Source organism: Vicia villosa, unplaced genomic scaffold, assembly GCF_029867415.1.
Source record: "Vicia villosa cultivar HV-30 ecotype Madison, WI unplaced genomic scaffold, Vvil1.0 ctg.000867F_1_1, whole genome shotgun sequence".
NCBI lineage: Eukaryota > Viridiplantae > Streptophyta > Magnoliopsida > Fabales > Fabaceae > Vicia > Vicia villosa.
The window spans coordinates 237,777-260,099 of NW_026705392.1; the positions used below are offsets into that span (position 1 = coordinate 237,777).

Genomic DNA, 22,323 nt, shown 5'->3' on the forward strand with positions numbered 1-22,323 from the left:
TAATCAATCACAATCAATTTATATGAATTAAAATAAAGAAAGGCAATCAATTACGGATAACTAAAGACAATCAATTACTGATTTGTTTCGATAACAATAAGTACTCTATTCTTTAAAAGTATATTCAATATAAAATGTTTAGCCCAAATCAACACACATTAATTCAGAAAATCATTCTTACTCAGTCTATTACTGAAAAGAAATTCTGGTTTAGCTGTCATTTACCAACATTAACAAATGGAATAATAAAGTACTTCACGTGTTGTTCGACAAGTAAGGTATTTTTGGTTTAATAACTTGATATGGTTGGTAATCCATATTCCATATCATACAAAATCACCTACATTTACACTGTGAGAGATCTCGTGAAAAAATAGCAAATATCACACACAAACCACAACTTTGGATGTAACTTAATTAATTACTTTGATAACGACGTCAAATAAATGGTAGTATCACACATTATTTACCAAACCAAAGAAAAATATTAAGAAATATTTTTTGAAACTCCATCGATAATATCTGAGTTATGTGCTAACTTTGTGAAGATTTATGCACATAAAATAAAAATATTTTCAGAAAATTGAAAACCCTATTAACTATATTGCTTAATTACATGATTAATTCATAATCAAACCCCTGAAACCCATCTAAACATCTCACTAATTTCTTCCCCAAACCTGTTAGCTTCAACATCAAAATCCTGAACTCCAACGACGTCGTTTCGTCGACTACTCCCATTGAAGAACCTTCCAGAATTTCTAAACCACGTCAGACTTGAGATATTATCCATGTAATCCTTCAGCCAGTTGTTACCTTCACCGACCAAGTGAGAAGCCACCGGAACCGGAAACTCCCCCGCCGGGATTGCCGGTGCATCATCTTTCTCACCGGGAACAATTCTTCGATTAGTATGACCGAACGGAATCTCAGCTTCTTCATCGACGAAATACTCAAATGCGCCGACGGAGTATGATCTCCGGTCAGTTTCTCCGCTGACATTCTCAGATGCGGTAGCGCCACGGCGGTTGCTGACGTTACCTAACTCCAAACGGAAGCTGTTATCAGATGACGACGATGCCGGCCGGGAAATCTTCACAACCTCCGATTCCGAAGCGATAACGGCTGATCGACAGAGCGGACACGTCAGGTTCGACTGGAGCCAAACGTCAACGCATTCCGCGTGGAATGCGTGGCAACAGAGAGGAAGAAGACGGAGGTAATCATTTTGCTCAAACCTCGACAAACAAACAGCGCAGTCGCCGGAGACAACGGAGGAGGAACGGCGTTTGATGGAAGAGAACGTGAAAAGCGGGAGAGAATCGACTACGGAGGAAGAAGACGAAGTCGTCTCCGGCGTTATTCTATTGCCGGATGATAAAACTGTGGAAGACGACGACGGCGGAGTTAAACGACGGGAGGCGCTATTGCGGCGGTAACGGAAGATGAAATAGATCGTTAAGAAAACGATAACGGTAACGGCGAAAACGGTTACGGTAATGGGAAGGTTATTATGTGAGGAAGTGTGGTTTGGTGTTGGTGGAGTATCCATTTTTTTTTTTTGTTGAGGAATGAACAAAATGAGAGGAGATGGTTGTTTGTTACACTGAAATGATAGTTTTTAGTTTTTCAAGTGGAAAAGAAAAGAATGGAATAATGATGACATGGCATGTAGAATGGAAAAAAGAGAGTGTTGAGGTTTGGTTGTTATTGTTATGGTGAAGTTGGTGATTGGTGTGGTTTTGGAATATAACAGAACAGGAAATTGTGAGCAGGTTTTTCCATGGGACACTGTTCTTGTCTTTTTCCCAATATGTGTCTGTGTATCGTTTTCTCTTATTTCATATGTTTGCTTCTATTTTTTTATTTTTGTTTTTATTAAAAATAAAAAAATCCATAAAAAAAGTTATATGAAAACTTTATTTTTAATATTAATTATAATAATGTAAATATAAAGAAATGTAATAGGAGTTGTTTAGTCAAATAAAGAAAATATTCAAGATTAAAGGAAAGGGTAGTGTTTGGAAGTCAAAAATATGTTTGTAATAAAACGAATAAAAGAGATATAAAGACTAAAAAAAAGCTAAGAAAAAAAAAAAAGAGAAAAGAGAAAAATCAAACCTAAACATGTACGTTCCTATCTATTTTTTTATGATAAGCAAATTGTTACCCATTTTTGCAATTTCTTGTGTCATTTGTAATAAGGTGAAGCTTCCATTGTAATTTTCCTTTGGACTTGAGATCCTGGTTTTGGGCATTGACTAATATGCATAAGGATTTACTTATGCACCATGCATAAGCTAATCTAAACCTTTGGATCAATATTTTCATCTAATGGCTAGAAATCACCATATATATAGAAATCACCATATATATATATATATATATATATATATATATATATATATATATATATATATATATATATATATATATATATATATATATATATAACAGAAAAAATAAACGTTTTACTTTTATTTTTCTCCTCAATTCCAACGACTCGACATCTCTGTTTCCCAGCATCACCACCGTCGCCACCGTCTGTACCGTCGCCACCGTCTGCACCGTCGCCACCACCGATCTCCGTCGATCACCACCGTCTTCATCCTTCCTTCCCAACACATCACCACCATTGCCATGCTTCGATCCCAACACGTCATCACCGTCGCCATTCTTCACCGCCACCAATAATTCATTCCGGCGATTCCTCACAGCTCACTTTCATCTACGAAATCATAGGTATTGGATTTTACACTTGTTAAATTGAATTTTAGAATTCTCACTTCAATTTCTGAATTTCTTTCTTGCAATATGTGATTACCTAATGCAAGAATTCATTGAGTAATGTGTAATATGGTTGAGTAATGTTAGGATTCCATGAGTAATGTGCAATATATTTTGATAGAATAACCCTGACTACTGTATAATATTGAATATGCATATATATCTTTCCTATTATTAAATTTGTAATTTGTATTTCGTAGGTTGTGTTGCAAATGGATGAGATTTCGTCTTCCACAAATGTCACTCAAGATGTTGGTTCTTACTCTGATGAAAATAAAGAATCCTGGAAACATTTTTTCTTCCACGACCTTTCATCAATCAAGGATTTCTACGCTAAATACGCTCATGAAAAGGGATTTTCTTTGAGAAGAAATATGCACTCCTTCTATGATTCTCGTAACAAAAAACTGACATTGTGCAATATATCCGTTATGTTTGTAACAAGCATGGTTTCAAGCATGGGAGTCGGGCGGATCCTAAGAACAAGACAAACTCGGATACTCCTGTTCTCATTGAATTTCAGAAAGAGAAAGAACTTCCCGAGGAAAGGACTGGTTGCCCAGCTAGTATTTCGTTGAAGTATGATTCCAATGTTAAAGGTTATCACATATACAAATGGAATGTTCCTCATAACTACCCTCTCCATAAACCCGAGCATTCGCATTACTTGAGATCGTCTCGAGAGATTAGAGAGCCTCAAAAACAACTTGCTATAATAAATTCGAAATCAGACATGTCTGTAAGATCCTCCTTTCAAGTTATGCGTCAAATAGCTGGTGGTTCAAAGAACCTTGGGTATTGCTTCCAAGATTTAAAGAAATTTCTCACCACTGTTCGACAAAAGGAAATGGTCATTGGTGATGCAACTATTATTCAAGAATATCTTAGAAATGAAGCTTTGAGGAACCCATCATTCTATTATGATATCCAAGTTGATTCTGAAGAGAACATAGCTAGCATTTTCTGGTCAGATGCAATCATGCAGCAAGACTATGAATTATTTGGTGATCTCATCAGTTTCGACACAACTTATCGAACAAACACGGAGTATCGTCTATTAGGTTTATGTTCTATTCATTTCACTACTATTATATCATGCTTCCATTTTATTTTTGCAATTATCAGTGCATTAATTTATTTTCTGTACCATATTTATTATTACATCATTATATATTACTACTAAGATATATTGATAACATCCATTGTTTTAGGTATGACACTGCTATTATATTGATAACATCCATTGTTTTAACTTTTTCGTTATATGTTTTTGTCATACATACCAACTCCATTCCTTGGATTTGACAATCACCGTAAGAGTGTATTATTTGGTTGTGCCCTGCTCTACGATGAGACTTCAGCAAGTTTTGATTGGTTGTTTACCACTTTCCTGAAGTGCATGAAAAATAAGAAACCCATTACAATTTATATAGACCAAGCTTGTGCTTTGATGAAGTCAGTTCCAAACATTTTTTCGATGTCTTCCATGGGTTGTGTTCATGGCACATGGGGGAGAATGCAAAGTCCAACCTAGGCTCTCGTTGCAATGGTGCATTTCTTGACGAACTACATCACCTGGTTTCGAATGTTGATGATGAGGCAGAGTTTGACTTCAACTGGAATAAGATGCTTCAAAATTGTTTTGGTGGCAAAGCTACTTCTGAATTTACTTGGCTTGTCCAGATTCATCGTAATCGTACTTAATGGTCTTCTGCTTGGGTGAAATCACACTTCACTGCCGGTTTGAAGACAAACTGTTAAGTGAGTCGTTCAATGCCTTTCTTCGCCACTTTCTTCAGCTAGACCACTCAATTGTGCAATTCTTTATCCATTCCAATGTTATGGTTGAGAAAATGCGAGATAATCATGCTGATTGTGATTTCAAGGCTGCCAATACTAGGCCAAGAAACAATTATCCCAACAGCCAACTCATGAGGTATGTTGTCGCCAAGTATACTCCAGCATTGTTTGCATTCATTCACAAGCAATATGATCTTTCTTTCAAATATTATTATGAGGAGGACACATCAAGAAGTTCAATTTCTAATAGAGTTTTCAAAGTGTTCACAATTCAACTTGTTCGTGATATCGATGAGATGGATTATGATAATGATGCCGCTACGAATGTTTATATGTTGGTCGAAGAAGTTCCAGAAAACCTTCTTCCTAATGATCAAGATCCTTTGTGACTTGATGAGAGGGTTGTTACTATAGATATTGGGAACAAGATTTTTACTTGTACATGTCGGATGTTTGAGAACTGGGGATTCTTATGTCGCCATGTTTTCAATATATTAGACTTCTTAGGGAGTTATGTCCAATACCAGTCCTTGAAGTCAATACCTGACCACTACATATTGAAGCATTGGACTAAAGGAATTCGTCCATCCCTTGATAAGTTAAAACCCATCAGTATTGGAGGTATTCAAGATACTACTTTTGCACAAAGATATCAACAAGCTTCTGGTGTTATGCTTCAGATTATAACCCGTGTTTGCATGGACCCTGATGCATGCCAATTTTTTCTTAATGTTGCAATTGAATGTGGTAAGCAAGCGGAAAAGTTGATTGTTGCTAAAGGTGTTTCCGGTCAACCTTTATCTTCCAGGTCTACATCTTGCAAAGATACTAGTGTTGCTGAACCTCTTGTAGTTGATTCTAGTGCATGAAAGTTCAAAAAGAGACCCAATCCAATCAGGTCTAAGAAACGGCTCAAAAGTGATTATGAGTTAGCTAGGGAGAGACAAAGATTCATCGCACAGCGGAAGAAACAAAAGAAAGAAGATGATGCTGCAAAATTAGCTTTAACAATCAACAATGTTGATTGATTTTCATTAATTTCTTTCCATTATTTTAGACAAGTATATTTCAGTCTACTATTTGAAATTTTCATCCTACTGTAAGCAAAATTTTTAATAATTTGTTTTAGTTACTGCAAATACATTAGTGACCGGAATGGATAATGAATGATATTTCTATGTTTCCACTACTAGTTTAGCTTCTGCTCAAAATCTGCAATCCTTTTATGTAGTAAGTGCTCTAGTTCCAAAAATATGATGTCCTTTTATGTGCTCTAGTTGACTGGAACATTCCTCAATCCCAATTACTGTTTGGTTTGGATGGCTATGATTATGTTTGTACTTATGAGCTGAGAGCAGTGTTGATAAAAAAATGTTAGTAATGTGTATTATGTTTCAATTTAGGGTTGAAAAAGCAATGGCTTTTCTTTGTTGGTCCATGTTATTACCTGGAGTATTGTACAACCTAATGCATACATGAAATTGCATTTGCGTCGTTATTAATGTAATTTTGAAATGAGTTGTAATTGTTTTACTTGTGTGAACAAAGGTGTATATATTTTTTATGCACTATCTTTGTCTGCTTCCTGGTTTTATGAACTTAGAAGTTGAATTTGATATATATAAATTATGTGGTTTGGTCCCTTGCTTCATGGTTTATGAACTTAGAAGTTGAATTTGATATATATAAATTATGTGATTTGGTCCCTAGCTACCTACTGTGTATTATACTATTTTGGAACTTATACATCCTTTTAAGTTCAACAACTATGCTTTATTATTAATCATATATTCTTTCTACCATCCTTTTAAGTTGAATTTTATAGTGGAATTCCTTTGTTATTAAGCATATTTAATTTGATTTAATACAAGTATAGATGAAATCATACGCAATGGCTATCCAACCACAATGCATCCATCTTCGAGAGTTTATCTTAGTTAAATTACATGTACCTGTTTAAAACATAATTACTGAAACTAAGCATGTATAGCCACATATTAATCAATACTAAGCATGTATTACTCAATACTCACCACTCAATACTCAATACTCAATACTTATTGCAATAAGATTACTAAAACTAGCATTGTCATTACTTAATACTTTAAATTATTTGTCAAACTTGCCAACCACGTTAATCAAAATTGTGCTACCAACATACCGTCAATCTAGCAACATTAGTTAATACTAATCAATATAGTTACTGAATATCAATTATCTTTCACTAAACACCAACATAATTACTACACAATTCAAGATACTGTTTTTTTCTTTTTTGTCTTCTATTTTTTTGTCTTCTTCTCGGCTTCTTTCTCGATGTTGTTTACGACCTCTTCAGCCAATTTCAGGGCTGAATTCTTTGTCTTCAGCTTCTTCTTGTTCTTCTCGGCTTCTTTCTTGAGGTCATCTGCCATAGCACATTCTATTTCTTCTTCAGCCAAGTTCAGGGATGACTTCCTTCTCTTCAGCTTTTTCTTGTTCTTCTTGGGTTCTTTCTCGAGGTCATCTGCCATAGCATATTCTGCTTCTTCTTCAGCCAAGTTAAGTGCTAACTTTGTCAAGCTTCCAAGCAGCTCATTGTCTTCACGCTTCAAGATGTCTAGCAGCACTTTTACTTTTTGAATCTCCATGAAATCATCTTGCTCTTCATTTGTCATCATATCCCAATGCTTGAAAAAATCCCAAATTGCAGCTTGCTTGCTATCCCATTTCTCAATATATGTGAGAACAAATAGCCCGCATGATTTTCTATCATGTTGTAAAGGAAATTTCACATCCTCCCAACTCCACCCACTAAAGCCTATTGGTTCATTCTTCTTAGCATTTATCAACTCAATCCCATATCTCACTTTCCACTTCCCCCAGTTGTCCCATTCATCTTCTTTTCTAAATGTGAACTTTTCACAACTATTCAGAAATGTGAACTTCTGTTCTTTGAAATCGATCACATATGCAGCATAGTGACTCTGCATATAAACTGGGAAAAACCACTGTAATGATAAAAAGAAATCATTAGTACAATAATCAACATGGAACTCAATACTATCCCACTCTCTACCTAACCTTGTAATTAATCAAAACACATTACTCAATACTATCAACATATTACTTAAACATTATTGAATATTATCCTACGTACTGTTCAAAACTAGCACAAATATTAAGCAAAAATGTACTTAAATATTCAGGATTTTCGATGTCTATATCATTAAAATCCATGTATTTGAGATGTCGTAAGCATGCATGTGGACCTCCGTTTTTCGGGCCATACCTCTGAGCGGGAGAGATACGTGAACTGACTCTTTTTTATCGCCTATGCTTTCGCATTTTTGAAAAATTCACAGAGTCGCCACCGACCTTTTATTTTATCCAATTAAGGAAAGGTTTATAAAAGAAACAGAAAAAAGACCTTTAAGAAATTCTGGGTAAGGGGGTAGGTTATACAAAGGGAAGGTGTTAGCACCCTTTGTATCCATGGTTATCCATGGGCTCTTAAGTTTGCTTAGCTCACTTGTTTTTCGATTACTTTTCAATTGCTTTAGAATGCTCATATGTGGTTTCAAATACCTTTGTAAATTGAATTTGTAATGATCCTTGTGCGGATGTATACAAAATGTTTGTTTATCTTTCGAAAGATGTTTTGAAAAGAACGTTAACTTTGTAATGATCCGTGTTTGGATGAAAATTTGAGATGATCCAAGGGCTCAGATTGGAGGGAACATGGTAGGCGTGGATGAGAGTGATCACGTGGGATCACAGAGACTTTCAATAAGTCAGTTGGGCCCCACCATGCACGCGTGGATGGGAGGACTGGTTGACTGGCGAATGAGAGGTGCCAGAAGCGCCACGCGTGCTGGTCAAGATTTCCAACATACTATTCATCTTCTTCAACCTTTTACCTATGGATTTAGCTGCGGATTTAGCTGCAACATTACCTGCGGATTTTCTTTGCTTTTTCCATACTTTTAGAAACCTGCAAAAACGTTAGTTTCAAACAACAAAAGCAACCCAGATCCCCTAATTAGGATGCTCTGAGTTCATTGGTGGTGTTAGTTTTGATTAAAACCCACTCTATCTATGAAAACGAAAGCTTTGCATCTTTAGAGTTCAAAAATGGCATACGATGCTCTAGGGTGTATGGCTCACATGTGATACGTTGGATCATCTCTATATCATGTTAGGAACCCATAGAAATGATTAGTTTGTATTATAGTTAAGCGCGCATACGAAAACGAAAGCTATGAGTGTATGTTCATGTAAAACTTTATACACTTATTACGACTCTCATGGGACCAAACAAAGAGCTTATTCTTACTCTATGTTGCTTTAAGAGATGATTGGAAGTGATTGTTTGTATTGATATTGATTGGAATATGGAATTCGAAAATTACAAAGTTTATGGAATTTTGAGAGAATTTATGAAGTTTCTTGCTATGCTTTGGCAATATTTTCGTGCTCTCTTTTTCTCCCCCCCTGTTGCTGAAATATTCTAGCCTATTTATAAGCCTTGAAGTGCTTAGAAACTAAGCTAATAAGCCTTGATTGTCTTTGTTGGAATCTTGACTTTCAAACTTAAAATCTAAGCAACCATTGCTTGAATCTTCCACACTCTTGCTCTAGGCTTCCTTTGCTGCCTTCCTTGCTGAATAATTAAGTCCCATGTGGAGACTTTAGCTTAGAAAATAAGCTATGCTTTATCCTTCCTTTTTTCCTTTTTAATTTAATCTTAAATGATAAAATTAAATCAAAAAATGGAGAAAAATGTTATGGGCTTGGTCTTGGTCGTGGGAGGCCCATAATAACATGGCAAACATGTTTGAACCATGAAAACTTGGCCCCATTTGGAAAAAATGCATTTTTGAGCAATGTTGTTTTCATGCATTTTCCCAAAATTTAGCCAACTTCAACAAGGTGTAAATCCCTCAATTTTTGTCATATGAAGGAGTTCTTGCACTTTTTGGAAACCTCAAGGAGTCTTCTAACCAATGTCTTTGGTCTCATGTCAAAATGATTTTTGATGCTCCTTGTGTGTCCTTTTGAAAAAAGTGTCTTTTTGTTGACTTTGAAAATGACCTGTAATGTCTTTGGTCATATTTTTCAAATGGTGAATGCAATGACTATGGGATCAATTGAATTTGAAAGATAATTGAATTTACTTCAAAATGAGCTTTGGTTTGAATTTTTTGGATGAAGGATGAGAGAGTTATGACCAGTCAAAGTTGAGTTGACTTTTCAGGCAAAAACCCTAATTTTGAATCTTAGGGTTTTGTTGATTTTTGATCTTTCCTTGATGAATTATGATCATCCAATGATCACATGATGAATCCTTTGACAAAATATGGATGTATACAAAAAAATTCATTTTTGACTGTCTGTTGACTTTTTAGTCAAACGGGTCGTCTGTTGACTTTTTGAGCTGCTGACGGTGCGTCTGAGTGAATTGAAGTTTGAAAATTTGTATGATGGTACTTTGAGATATATGGATGTGCATGAAATCCATTTGAGGTCTCAAAAACTTGTTTTTCCTGTAAAAACAAGAAAACCCTAGTCAGGGACTGTTTGTGTAGGAGACAGTTAAGCGTACCTGATTTTTGTGCAGTGTTGAGTCTCTGCTAATCGCGTGATATTCAGAAGACTTCTAGAACAAAAATCTTGGAATTTTGAATTGTAAAAGATTGATTTGATTGATGGTACAAAACACTGAGAATTGTACTGCCAGCAAATTGACTATCGACTGACTGTTACCAGTACAGTCTGAGTTTCCTGATTCTGCGCCTGCAAAAAGATTTAACTCTGTACCAATTGTGTCAGTACTATTTATCTGTAAATAAATAAATAGCATGTGTGAAGTAATAAACAGTATTTGGCGTTTGCGTAAGAATAAATTCAACTGCAAGCCAAATTACTGTATAAGAAAAATTCTAAAAACTAAGTATTTCATATGTCAGGATATTTGTTGAAATAAAAATCCATGATTATATGAGACTCTTAATTTTCAGATTGGAGTTTTCTTGAAAAAAGATGCGGGCAAATTTTGGGGTATAACAGTTGCCCCTATTCAATCTTCTTAAACCTGAAGAGATTGTCTGAAATCTGAAGGTAGAAGATGATTGGATATTTAGATGCCCGGAAAATTTGCACTTACCTTGATCAGAAGAGATGTTGGAAGTTGCATTTGAATGTCGTCTGCGAAATGTTGTTGGCAGATTGGAACATTACCTGAGATGGGCTTTCAGATGCCACCTGGTAAATGGGTTGATGGTTTGTTCATCCGAATGAATCCATTGATTATATCTTGATGAAGGATTTGAAAGTCTTTGTGTTGACTGTTTCGGAACCGTCCAAGGTTACCGCTTTAAGTCAAGGAGGATGATTGCTACGGAACTTGTCCGAAGTTTTTTCTGCTTTAGATTTTGAAAGTTGATCATTGTGGAACCGTTTGAGGTATCAGCTTTAGATCTTTGATGTTAGATCATTCTTGAACCGTCTGAGGTATCGACTTTAGATCTTCAATGTTAGATCGTTCTGGAACCGTCTGAGGTATCAACTTTAGATCTGCAATGTTAGATCGTTCTGGAACCGTCTGAGGTATCAACTTTAGATCTGTGATGTTAGATCGTTCTGGAACCGTCTGAGGTATCAACTTTAGATCTTCGATGCTAGATCATTCTTGAACCGTCTGAGGTATCGACTTTAGATCTTCAATGTTAGATCGTTCTGGAACCGTCTGAGGTATCAACTTAGATCTGTGATGTTAGATCGTTCTGGAACCGTCTGAGGTATCAACTTTAGATCTGTCATGTTAGATCATTCTGGAACTGTCTGAGGTATCAACTTTAGATCTGCGATGTTAGATCGTTCTGGAACCGTCTGAGGTATCAACTTTAGATCTTCGATGTTGGATCTTTCTGGAACCGTCTGAATCGTTCTGGAACCGTCTGAGGTATCAACTTTAGATCTTCGATGTTGGATCATTCTTGAACCGTCTGAGGTATCGACTTTAGATCTGCAATGTTAGATCGTTCTGGAACCGTCTGAGGTATCAACTTAGATCTGTGATGTTAGATCGTTCTGGAACCGTCTGAGGTATCAACTTAGATCTGTGATGTTAGATCGTTCTGGAACCGTCTGAGGTATCAACTTTAGATCTTCGATGTTGGATCTTTCTGGAACCGTCTGAGGTATCAACTTAGATCTGTGATGTTAGATCGTTCTGGAACCGTCTGAGGTATCAACTTAGATCTGTGATGTTAGATCGTTCTGGAACCGTCTGAGGTATCAACTTTAGATCTGCAATGTTAGATCGTTCTGGAACCGTCTGAGGTATCGACTTTAGATCTGCGATGTTAGATCGTTCTGGAACCGTCTGAGGTATCAACTTTAGATCTTCGATGTTTGTTTTTGAGTTGATAAGTGATCAGAATGAATCTTCGGCTTGATTATATCTGAGAGAACCGTTCATGGAATTCAGGTGAACACTGCATGTGATTGAGAATATCTTTGTTGAAGATATCTGTCTACCTGAAAAATCAAGTTAGTGATATGCAATGTTTATGATGCATGTAATGTGAGCTAAAGGAGAAATAGGCATGTTATGTTGTGTATGAATATGCGTATGAATATGCGCATGATGCATGATGTATGATGTATGATGTATGATGTGTGATGTATGAATGTGAATGTGTGATATATGAATATGAATGTGTGATGTATGAATATGATGTCAAGCTTCTATTTGGGAAAATAAATTTCCGTCAGTCATCTGGATATGACTATATTGTGATTGTTGATGATCTTTTGTCTTGTTTGAGTACCCTCGGCTGGGGAAATTCTTTGAGAACCATGGTACTCTGTTGAAGGATCTTTGACTATCACTTGGGAATGAAAGGTAGCTGGAAGTTCTGATGCCCTTTCAAATGGGAATGAGGAAGATGCATAATCCTCCGATGCACTATCTGACCAAGTCCGGGTGCGGGGATCACACCTTCTGAAGATAGTAATCTGGAACAACCCTGCTGGGGGATAAGACTTCTTTTGAAGAGAAAATCTTTTTGAGGAATTTGCTGAGAAATGCGTTTCTCTTGGGGATTTTCTTCTGATGGGATGATGTCCAGATAATTGGGACATTTCCTGAATGCTATTCCTGTTTTTCCTGGTAAACATCAATCATATTCAAATGCACATGTTCATTCAGAATTATCATTGGGACGTTTACGTATTTAAAACAGAAAAAGTGAAAATAGTGATTTTTGAGCCTAAGCTGCATTGATTTTTGAAAAAGAGCCATGATAGGCTGATTAGCACAGGGAGACAACAATCCTAGAAGTAGGAAACTGTCATAAAGTTTTGGAAAATATTTATAAAGATAAATAGCTATGTGAAAACAATCCAGTCAAGTTTCAATTCTGCTATTGCCAATCTGTCTTCGAGCATCTCATCCCTCACTTGTTGGAAGAAAGTGATTGGACTGATCGGTGTCTTTGAGGTGTTGAATCTTGATGGTGAGTAGGCAGCTGAACGGAACATAGTTGTATGCTTCATTCCCTAACTTTTGCCTAGGCTGCCCTTTCAGGTTTTCAGCCTACCGGGATAGTATTTGTTTAGTCTCTAATTTTTGCCTGGACCGCCCTTTCGGGTTTTCAATCCACCGAGACGCTCATTTTTTGCCTAAGTTGCCCTTTCAGGTTTTCAACTTAGCGAGCTGTTTTTTTCTTTTTAAGCGAAGTATTTTTTGACTATGTCAGCATTCACAGGGTGTGGGAAATCCTCACCATCCATGGTGGTAAGCAACATGGCGCCGCCGGAGAATATTTTCTTGATTATGAATGGTCCCTCGTAGGTGGGAGTCCATTTGCCTCTGGGATCACCTTGTGGTAAGATGATGCGTTTGACAACCAAGCCACCAGTTTGGTATGCTTGACTTTTGACTTTTTTGTTGAAGGCTTTGATCATACGCTTTTGGTATAGCTGACCATGACAAATAGCTGCGAGCCTTTTCTCATCAATCAAGTTTATCTGGTCCAACCGTGTTTGAATCCAATCGTCTTCGTCTAGATTGGCTTCTTTCATAATCCTTAGGGAAGGAATCTGAATTTCAATTGGAAGAACTGCCTCCATACCATAGACTAAGGAGAATGGAGTTGCCCCTGTTGAAGTACGCGCAGATGTGCGATAACCATGAAGAGCAAAAGGTAACATCTCATGCCAGTCTTTGTAGGTTACTGTCATTTTTTGTATGATTTTCTTGATGTTCTTGTTGGCAGCTTCCACCGCGCCGTTCATCTTTGGTCGATATGGAGAAGAATTATGATGTTTGATCTTGAACTGTGTGCAAAGTTCAGTAATCATTCTGTTGTTTAGATTTGTGCCATTGTCCGTGATAATCCGTTCAGGGATGCCGTACCGACAAATGAGATTGTATTTGATGAACCGGGCCACCACATTCTTGGTAACAGAAGCAAATGAAGCTGCTTCTACCCACTTTGTGAAGTAGTCAATAGCGACCAGGATAAAGCGATGTCCGTTGGAGGCAGTAGGTTTGATTTCTCCAATCATATCAATACCCCACATTGCAAAAGGCCAAGGAGCCGTCAGGACGCTTAATGGAACTGGAGGTACATGTACTTTGTCAGCGTATATCTGGCATTTGTGACATGTTCGGGAGTGATGATGGCAGTCTGTTTCCATGGTAGACCAGTAATAACCTGCTCTAAGGATCTTTTTAGCCATTGTATGTCCACTGGAATGAGTACCGAAGGCACCATTGTGTATTTCTTCCATGATCTGTTCTGCTTCCTTCTTGTTTACACAGCGAAGTAAAGTCGAGTCATGGTTGCGTTTGTATAAGGTTCCATTGCTTAGAAAGAATTTGGCAGCAAATCTCCTTAGAAACTTTCTGTCGTTAATGGATGCCCCTTCAGGGTACTCCTGAGCTTCGAGATATCTTTTTACTTCATGGAACCATGGTTTTTCTTCTGTTCCTTCGGTATTGATCTCATTGCAATATGATGGTTCATCTTGCCTGTAAATGGTGATCATAGGCGCCTCGTTGTCCCACCTGACTTTGAACATGGATGACATGGTAGCTAAAGCATCAGCTAGTTGATTTTCCTCGCGTGGGATGTGTTCGAAAGTGATTTCTTCGAAGTAAGGAATCAAACTCAGCACATATTCTTTGTAAGGAATTAGATTCGGGTGCTTCGTGTCCCATTCCCCTTTGACTTGGTAGATTACCAAGGCCGAGTCTCCGTAGACTTCCAGGAATTTGATTCTTAGATCGATTGCAGCTTTAAGACCCAGAATACATGCTTCGTATTCGGCTATATTGTTAGTGCAATTGAAGCATAACCTGGCAGTGAATGGTGTATGACCTCCTGCGGGGGAAATGATCACAGCTCCGATGCCATTGCCAAGTGCATTAGAAGCTCCGTCAAAAACCATAGTCCACCGGGATCCTGGCTCGGGTCCTTCTTCTGGTCCTGGTTGTTTGTAGTCATTGACTAGCATAATGTCTTCGTCTGGGAAGTCAAAGTTCAATGCTTGATAATCATCCACTGCTTGATGAGCCAGATGATCAGCTACCACACTTCCTTTGATTGCTTTTTGTGAAGTGTATTGAATGTCATATTCTGTTAAGATCATTTGCCATCTCGCTATTCTTCCAGAGAGAGCAGGTTTTTCGAACACGTATTTGATGGGATCCATCTTGGAGATTAGGAAAGTGGTGTGATTTAGCATGTACTGTCTTAGTCGGCGAGCCGCCCAAGCTAAGGCACAACAAGTTTTTTCGAGTAGTGAGTATCTTGTTTCACAATCGGTAAACTTTTTGCTAAGATAGTAGATTGCGTGCTCCTTTCGGCCGGATTCGTCATGTTGTCCTAGTACACACCCCATTGAGTCTTCTAACACAGTTAGGTACATTATCAGAGGTCTGCCTTCCACAGGTGGCAACAAGATTGGAGGTTTTTGGAGATATTCTTTGATTTTGTCAAAGGCTAACTGGCATTTGTCATTCCACCTTTCCACTTGATCTTTCTTCAACAGTTTGAAGATCGGCACACAAGTAGTAGTCATGTGGGCAATAAATCGGGCGATGTAATTTAGACGTCCCAAGAATCCTCTGACTTGTTTCTCGGTACGAGGTATAGGCATTTCTTGAATGGCTTTAACCTTGGCGGGATCAACCTCAATACCTTTGCTGCTGACGATGAAACCTAAGAGTTTGCCGGATCTTACTCCAAAGGTACACTTATTTGGGTTCAGTCGCAACTTGTATTTCTTGAGTCTGTCAAACAACTTGTGTAAATGACCCAGATGTTCTTCCTCGGTGTTGGATTTTGCAATCATGTCATCGACATACACCTCTATTTCTTGATGAATCATATCATGAAATAGCGCTACCATTGCACGTTGATAGGTTGCTCCTGCGTTTTTCAGACCAAAGGGCATTACTTTGTAACAAAAGGTTCCCCAGGGTGTTGTGAAGGTTGTTTTTTCCATGTCTTCGGGTGCCATCTTGATTTGATTGTACCCTGAGAATCCGTCCATAAAGGAGAATACCTTGCATTGTGCGGTATTGTCAACCAGTACATCGATGTGTGGTAAAGGGAAATCATCTTTGGGGCTTGCCCGGTTCAGATCTCTGTAGTCCACGCACATTCTGACTTTCCCGTCTTTTTTAGGTACAGGCACGATGTTAGCTATCCAAGGAGGATAACTTACAACTTTTAGGAATCCGGCATTGAACTGTTTTTCAACCTCGTCTTTGATCTTTTTTGACATATCAGGCCTACTCCTTCGTAGTTTCTGTTTGACTGGAGTGCTACCTTCTTTGATTGGCAGGCGATGAACTACAATGTCCGTGTCAAGGCCTGGCATATCTTCATAGGACCAGGCGAATATCTCGACGTAGTCTCGCAGCATTTGAATCAGTCTTTGCTTGATGCTGTGTTCTAAATCAGCCCCTATTTTGACTTCTTTCTTTTCTTCGTTGCTGCCCAAGTTGATGACCTCAATTGGCTCCTCGTGAGGCTGTATGGCCTTGTCTTCTTGTTCTAGCAGCCTTGCAATTTCTCTTGGCACTTCACAATCTTCCTCACTTTCGTCCTCAGTTTGGTAGATCGGACTTTCAAAGTCATGACGGGCAATAGCAGAATCGTTGTTGACTGGATCCAGAGTGTATGTGAATCTGCATGTTAGTTATGTGAGTGTGTGTGAAGAAAAAACATAGCTATTTGAAAGCGAAGAAAGAAAGAAAAAGGATCACAAAATTTTAAATATGCAAGCGTCCCATGATTTTATTGAATGCACATGATCATGATATGATAAGCCCTTATAGAAGGGCCAGTGTGCTTTGGGCAAGGCACACGGCTTTCAGGCTCATGGTTCGATTGTTCAGGAACCATTTTTATCTTTGCACAATATACACAAAGAAAACAGGAAATGGCATTTACTCCTGGTCAAAGGAGATCACATCCTCAGCTTTCCAGTTGTTCAATCCACTGTTGTGAGCAGGGAGTATCCAGCTGTTCCAGTTGCAGTTGTCTTCTTCATCTTCCACAGCATTGATTTCATTAGTGGGAAAATGAGCCGGTGATCCTTCGGGATAAGGGATATACTCTGCTGGATACGAGAGCCCAGGCTGAGATATCTCTGTTGGCTGAGCAAGATGCTCGATAAGGCCGTCCCATGCAGTCGGGATGATGTTTTGAATAGAGAATTGTGCATCCTGATGAGGAGTGTATGCTGACAGAAAGCAACCCTCGTTATTTGGTATTTCCCTGGCTTCTTCAAAAGTGAAATTGTCATCGTAATGTTCATCCCATCCAGTTGGGACAATGTCCTTCATAGCAATTTGTGAGCTCGGAGGAGCGGAATATTTCACCATATAGTCATATTTGCCGCTGGGTTCTCCTAGCGTGTCCCATACTTCTTTGGGTGGATTTTGATATTGCTCAGTGACGGGACTTGTGAAACTTTCGTCATTTTCAATTTGATCACCCCATCCAGTCGGGGTAATGTCTTCCATAGCAATATAAGAATTCTGAGGTGCGGTATACTGATAATTATACCCGTCACTTGGTTCTCCCACAGCATCCCACATTCCCATGGAAATGGGTGGAATCTCATCTGGATATGGCTGAATGATATGGTTCAAGAACACTCCTTCATCTTCAATAGCGTTTACTTCTTGGCTGACGAAGTGTGACATTAATCCTCCAGAACGAGGACCTTGATCATTCTTTTGATCTTCACTATCATAGCCCAGGCCTAGCTTGTCAGACTTGTAGGGTATATCGGGAAGCTGTCCCCATACTGTGCAATCACCCTGTTCAATCATGGCTTTGGCATCTTTGAGAGAAGCCATAGTTGTAGTTGGAGTAGCAGGAATATGCTTGGTGGTAGAGACATCTGGGGAGACCACCTCAAATGATTGGCATGGAGTTTCGATGAATTCGTCCTCCAACTCAACATATTTGGAATTGCTTAGGTGACTAACCACATATTCCTCTTCGCCATAGACTGTGACAATCTTTCCTTTTACTGGATATTTTAACTTCTGATGCAGGGTAGAAGTTACAGCGTTTGCCCCATGTATCCAAGGGCGTCCAAGTAAACAGGAGTAGGCTGGGTGAATTTCCATTACGTAAAAGATAGAATCGAAGATTTGAGAACCCACTCTGATTGGGAGATTCACTTTTCCGTATACCGTTCTTGTTGACCCGTCAAAGGCTCTTACCACAACATCACTTGGTTGTAACACAATTCCTTCGAAGTCAAGCTTTTCTAGTACTGTTTTCGGTAACACGTTCAAAGAAGAACCGTTATCTACTAGCACATGAGATAGAGTGGTGCCATTACATTCAATGGAGATATGTAGGGCTTTGTTGTGATTTTTTCCAGCAGGGGTTAGATCCACATCAGAGAAACCGAGACCATTGTTCACGGTTAGATTGGCAACACAATTCTCAAATTGGTCGACTGAGATCTCTTGAGGCACATGCGCAGCTTTAAGGAACTTCATCAGAGCTTTGGCATGAGCTTCTGAATATTTTAGCAGAGATAGCATTGAGATTTTTGAAGCGGTGTGCCCTAGTTGCTCAACAATATTGTAATCACTCTTGCAGATGATTTTCAATATTTCCTCCATTTCTTGCTTTGATGGATCCTCAGCAGTGATCTCCACCGGGGTTTGAACTTGTTCAACTTGTGGCTCTTTGCCTCGAGCGTTGTTATCTTGATTAGGAACTGGGACTCGGACTGGACCAGCAGCAACATTTGGAGAAATTTCTGGTGAAAAGATTCTTCCACTTCTCGTGATCTTGCTGGTACCCACAATATTACCCACAGTTGGAGTAGTTAACTTTGCGGCCTCTTCAGTCGAGGTACCCTGCTTAACTCCATGAACATAAACATTAGTGTCGTATCCCCATGGGACAGCTTTGTCTGAGGAGTATGGAAATGGAGTTGGACTAGCAATGACTACTGATGCCACTTTGAGTGTAGCAGAAATTTTGAATGGAGCCTTGGCAGAGATTTTGAATGGTAAGCTGGAGATCACTGAGGCATCCTCTATTCTCATCCCGTTTGCAAAGACTTCGCACAGCACGTCCATAGAAGGGAGCCTCTCAAACATAATGATACGGCGATCCATCCACTTTTGAATTCCCATCCTCAGATTTTCACAACCATTGGGCAGGTATGAGCAATAAAAGCAGTCGGGGTCACACCCTGGAAAGTAACCAGCTTGGATTAGCTTTCCTTTGACTTCGCAGAGTGGAGTTGATAATTCGTTCACATCATAGATGTAAACAGTGTCCAGGATAGCGTTAACAGTTTTGTCATGCTTTGGCATAGGTGCAGTGATGACATTTGGAGTTTCTGGAGGATCGAACTCAATTTCCCCAGCATCTATCATATCTTGTATTTTATTTTTCAAGGCCCAGCAGTGATCTGCGTCATGTCCTGGACAGTTTGAGTGATAGGCACATGTCGCATCAGGGCGATAATTCGGAGAGGAAGTGTTGACATTCTTTGGAGGACCTTTTAATGTGATCAGATCTGCTTTTAGCAAGTGCTGCAATGCCTGAGAGATTGGCATGTTGATTCTGGTGAAATTTCTTCTTGGTGCATCTGGTCGATGCGTATATTTTGGCTGTTGATCTTTTTGAGGTGCAGATGCGGAGATCAGAACTGCCCCTACAGATTGATGCTGCTCACTTTTGCGACTTTTCTGAATTTGTGTTGCATTGACCTCATTTCTCCCGCTGATGGGCCTTTTTGTAGTACCAGAGGAGGAACCTATTTGAATTTTTCCATTTTGAATGCCACTTTCGACACGTTCTCCGGTCAGTATCAGGTCAGTGAAACCTGATGATGAGCTTCCCAGCAAATGGCTATAGAAAGGGCCAGTTAAAGTGCCCATGAACATGTCGACTAGTTCGCGATCAGATAAGGGTGGTTGAACCCTTCCAGCCATATCTCTCCACTTTTGTGCATATCCTTTGAAACTTTCTTTTGGTCCCATAGACATGCCCCTTAGTTGAGTACGGGTTGGCGCAAGATCAGCATTGTATTGGTACTGTTTGTAAAAAGCAGCAGCTAATTCTTCCCAAGTATGAACCTTGGTATTTTCCAGCTGGTAGTACCACTCGAGTTGTGTACCCGACAGACTTTCTTGGAAGAAGTGAATCCACAATTTGTTATCTGTTGTATGAGGTTGTATCTTCCTCACATAGGATCTCAGATGTAGTTTCGGGCAAGAAACTCCATCATATTTTGCAAAGACAGGAACTTTGAATTTTGGAGGGATAACAACATCCGAGATGAGCCCCAGATCATTGAAATCTAAACCAGGTACTTTTTGTATCTCCATAGCTTTCATACGGTCTTCCAGCTGTTGGTATTTGTCATCATCCGGTTCGTCCCCAGAATGATCATCTTCTTCATTTGAAGAGAGAGAGGGTTTAGCAGAACCCTGGTTGCTTTGATTGTCTTCTTGTTCACCATCACCGACTGTTTCAGGGATCGGTGGCTTTTTGAACTTTTTGACTGGGATTTTGATCTTCCTTTTCAGGTGACTCAAGCCTACAGATCCTTTGGGCTTCTTTTTCTTCTTGATTATCAGGGCTTTCAGTTCTTGTTGCCCCTTTGCCAGTTCCAGAATTGCCACTTGAACTTGGGCATTCTGTGCTTCGAGATTCTTGATGCTTGTCTCAGATTCCATCTCTTCTGACTGAAATAAACAGCGAGGAGATGAGAAATCCGTCATGAGAACCTGTTACGCAATGTGTATGACTGGATGCAATGTATATGAATGAAATGTATATGCAATGTATATGAATGCAATGTATGAAATGTATATGCAATGCATGAAATGAAATGTGTGTGCAATGTTTTCAAGGATCTTAGAGTTTAGATTTGTTAAAGAAGAAACAAACATTAGTTAATCAATTTATTCTCTTTTTTTTTTCTTTGCCTCATTTGGGCTTACAAGACAGAAATAAAATAAATGATCCTTCAGGTCTCCCATGGACGCTTTCTCTTTGCCCCCAGGAATGTGTTGATCTGCTGTTCTTCTTGAAGCTGTCCGGTGAGCTCCAATATCCTTCTCTCATAGTCCTGACAGTGTGCTTTGAAGGTGTCTCTTTCCTCTTTTAGTTGAACCCAAGATTTTTGCAACTCTTCTAGGTCAGTTGGCATATCCGGGTGTAGAATAACTTGGGGTTCGTCTCCTTCGACCTTTGGCTCAATAGTCACAGGTAGAATAGCGGGATATGGCATAATGAGTTTCTGAGCATGAGTGCGGACCCATCTGAGGTAAGGTTCCATAGGGATAGAATTCCATTGCCCCAAAGTTTTGCTTTCTATTCTATAGACACTGTCCCATGCATGTATGAACCTTCGTCGGTGTCTATGAGAATCATTCTCGTAATCAAACACAATGCCACGGATAATCATGTCATGAGGACCGTTGCTCCTTGCATATCCGAATTGGCGTAGAGCTAAAGAGGGATTGTAAGTGATGCCTCCTTTGATGCCAAGGAGTGGCACATTAGGGTACTCTCCACAATGATCAATGATAGTAATGTCTCTTTGAAAGAAGTTGTTCCACCGGATATCTGAATGAGACAAAGACATAATCCTGCGAGACCATTGCATTCTTTGTTCATTTCTCAACACTGATCGGGGAAGATGAAATGTAAACCACCTAGCCAGTAGTGGTATACAGCACATGAGAGTTCCTCGTTTCTTCATGGTACGAGTGTGTAGAGAATGTAGAATGTCTCCCAGCAATGTTGGTACCGGGTTACGGATTAGGAAAAGGTTGATGATGTGTACACTTATGAACTGGTCGGGATTTGGGAATAAAACCAACCCATAGATCAAAAGGGCCATAACCTCCTCAAAAGCTGGATAACTTTTGTTTTCTAGCAGTAGTCGAGCCTTTTCCAATAAGAACTTGGCAAGCAAACCCTTAACTCCACTCTTTGTTTCCCAATTGGACTCGATTTCTGATTTTCGCAGATGTAAAGCAGCAGCAATGACTTCAGGTTTTGGAATCCTTTCTAAACCAGTGAAAGGTAATTGATTTCGAACAGGCAATCCAATTAGTTCAGAGAATTCTTCCAAAGTGGGTACCAACTGGTAATCAGGAAAGGTAAAGCAATGATGTTCAGGGTCAAAGAACTGGAACAGGACCCGTATCATGTCTTCTTCAAATTTTGAGGTAACCAA

At 39.0% G+C, this 22,323-nt stretch overlaps 2 protein-coding genes and 1 pseudogene across 2 annotated transcripts; 2 read left to right on the forward strand and 1 right to left on the reverse strand.

The window, feature by feature from the left end:
- Positions 1 to 318: 318 nt before the first annotated feature.
- LOC131631825 (E3 ubiquitin-protein ligase ATL4-like) lies at positions 319 to 1,799 on the reverse strand. The gene has a single exon (XM_058902596.1). The coding sequence runs from the start codon at positions 1,550 to 1,552 to the stop codon at positions 632 to 634; it is 921 nt and encodes a 306-aa protein (XP_058758579.1). The 5' UTR covers positions 1,553 to 1,799; the 3' UTR covers positions 319 to 631.
- Positions 1,716 to 4,491, forward strand: LOC131631828 (protein FAR1-RELATED SEQUENCE 5-like; annotated as a pseudogene).
- A 545-nt stretch (positions 4,492 to 5,036) lies between these two features.
- On the forward strand, positions 5,037 to 5,456 carry LOC131631829 (uncharacterized). Its single transcript, XM_058902600.1, has one exon. The coding sequence runs from the start codon at positions 5,037 to 5,039 to the stop codon at positions 5,454 to 5,456; it is 420 nt and encodes a 139-aa protein (XP_058758583.1).
- The last annotated feature ends 16,867 nt before the right edge of the window (positions 5,457 to 22,323 follow it).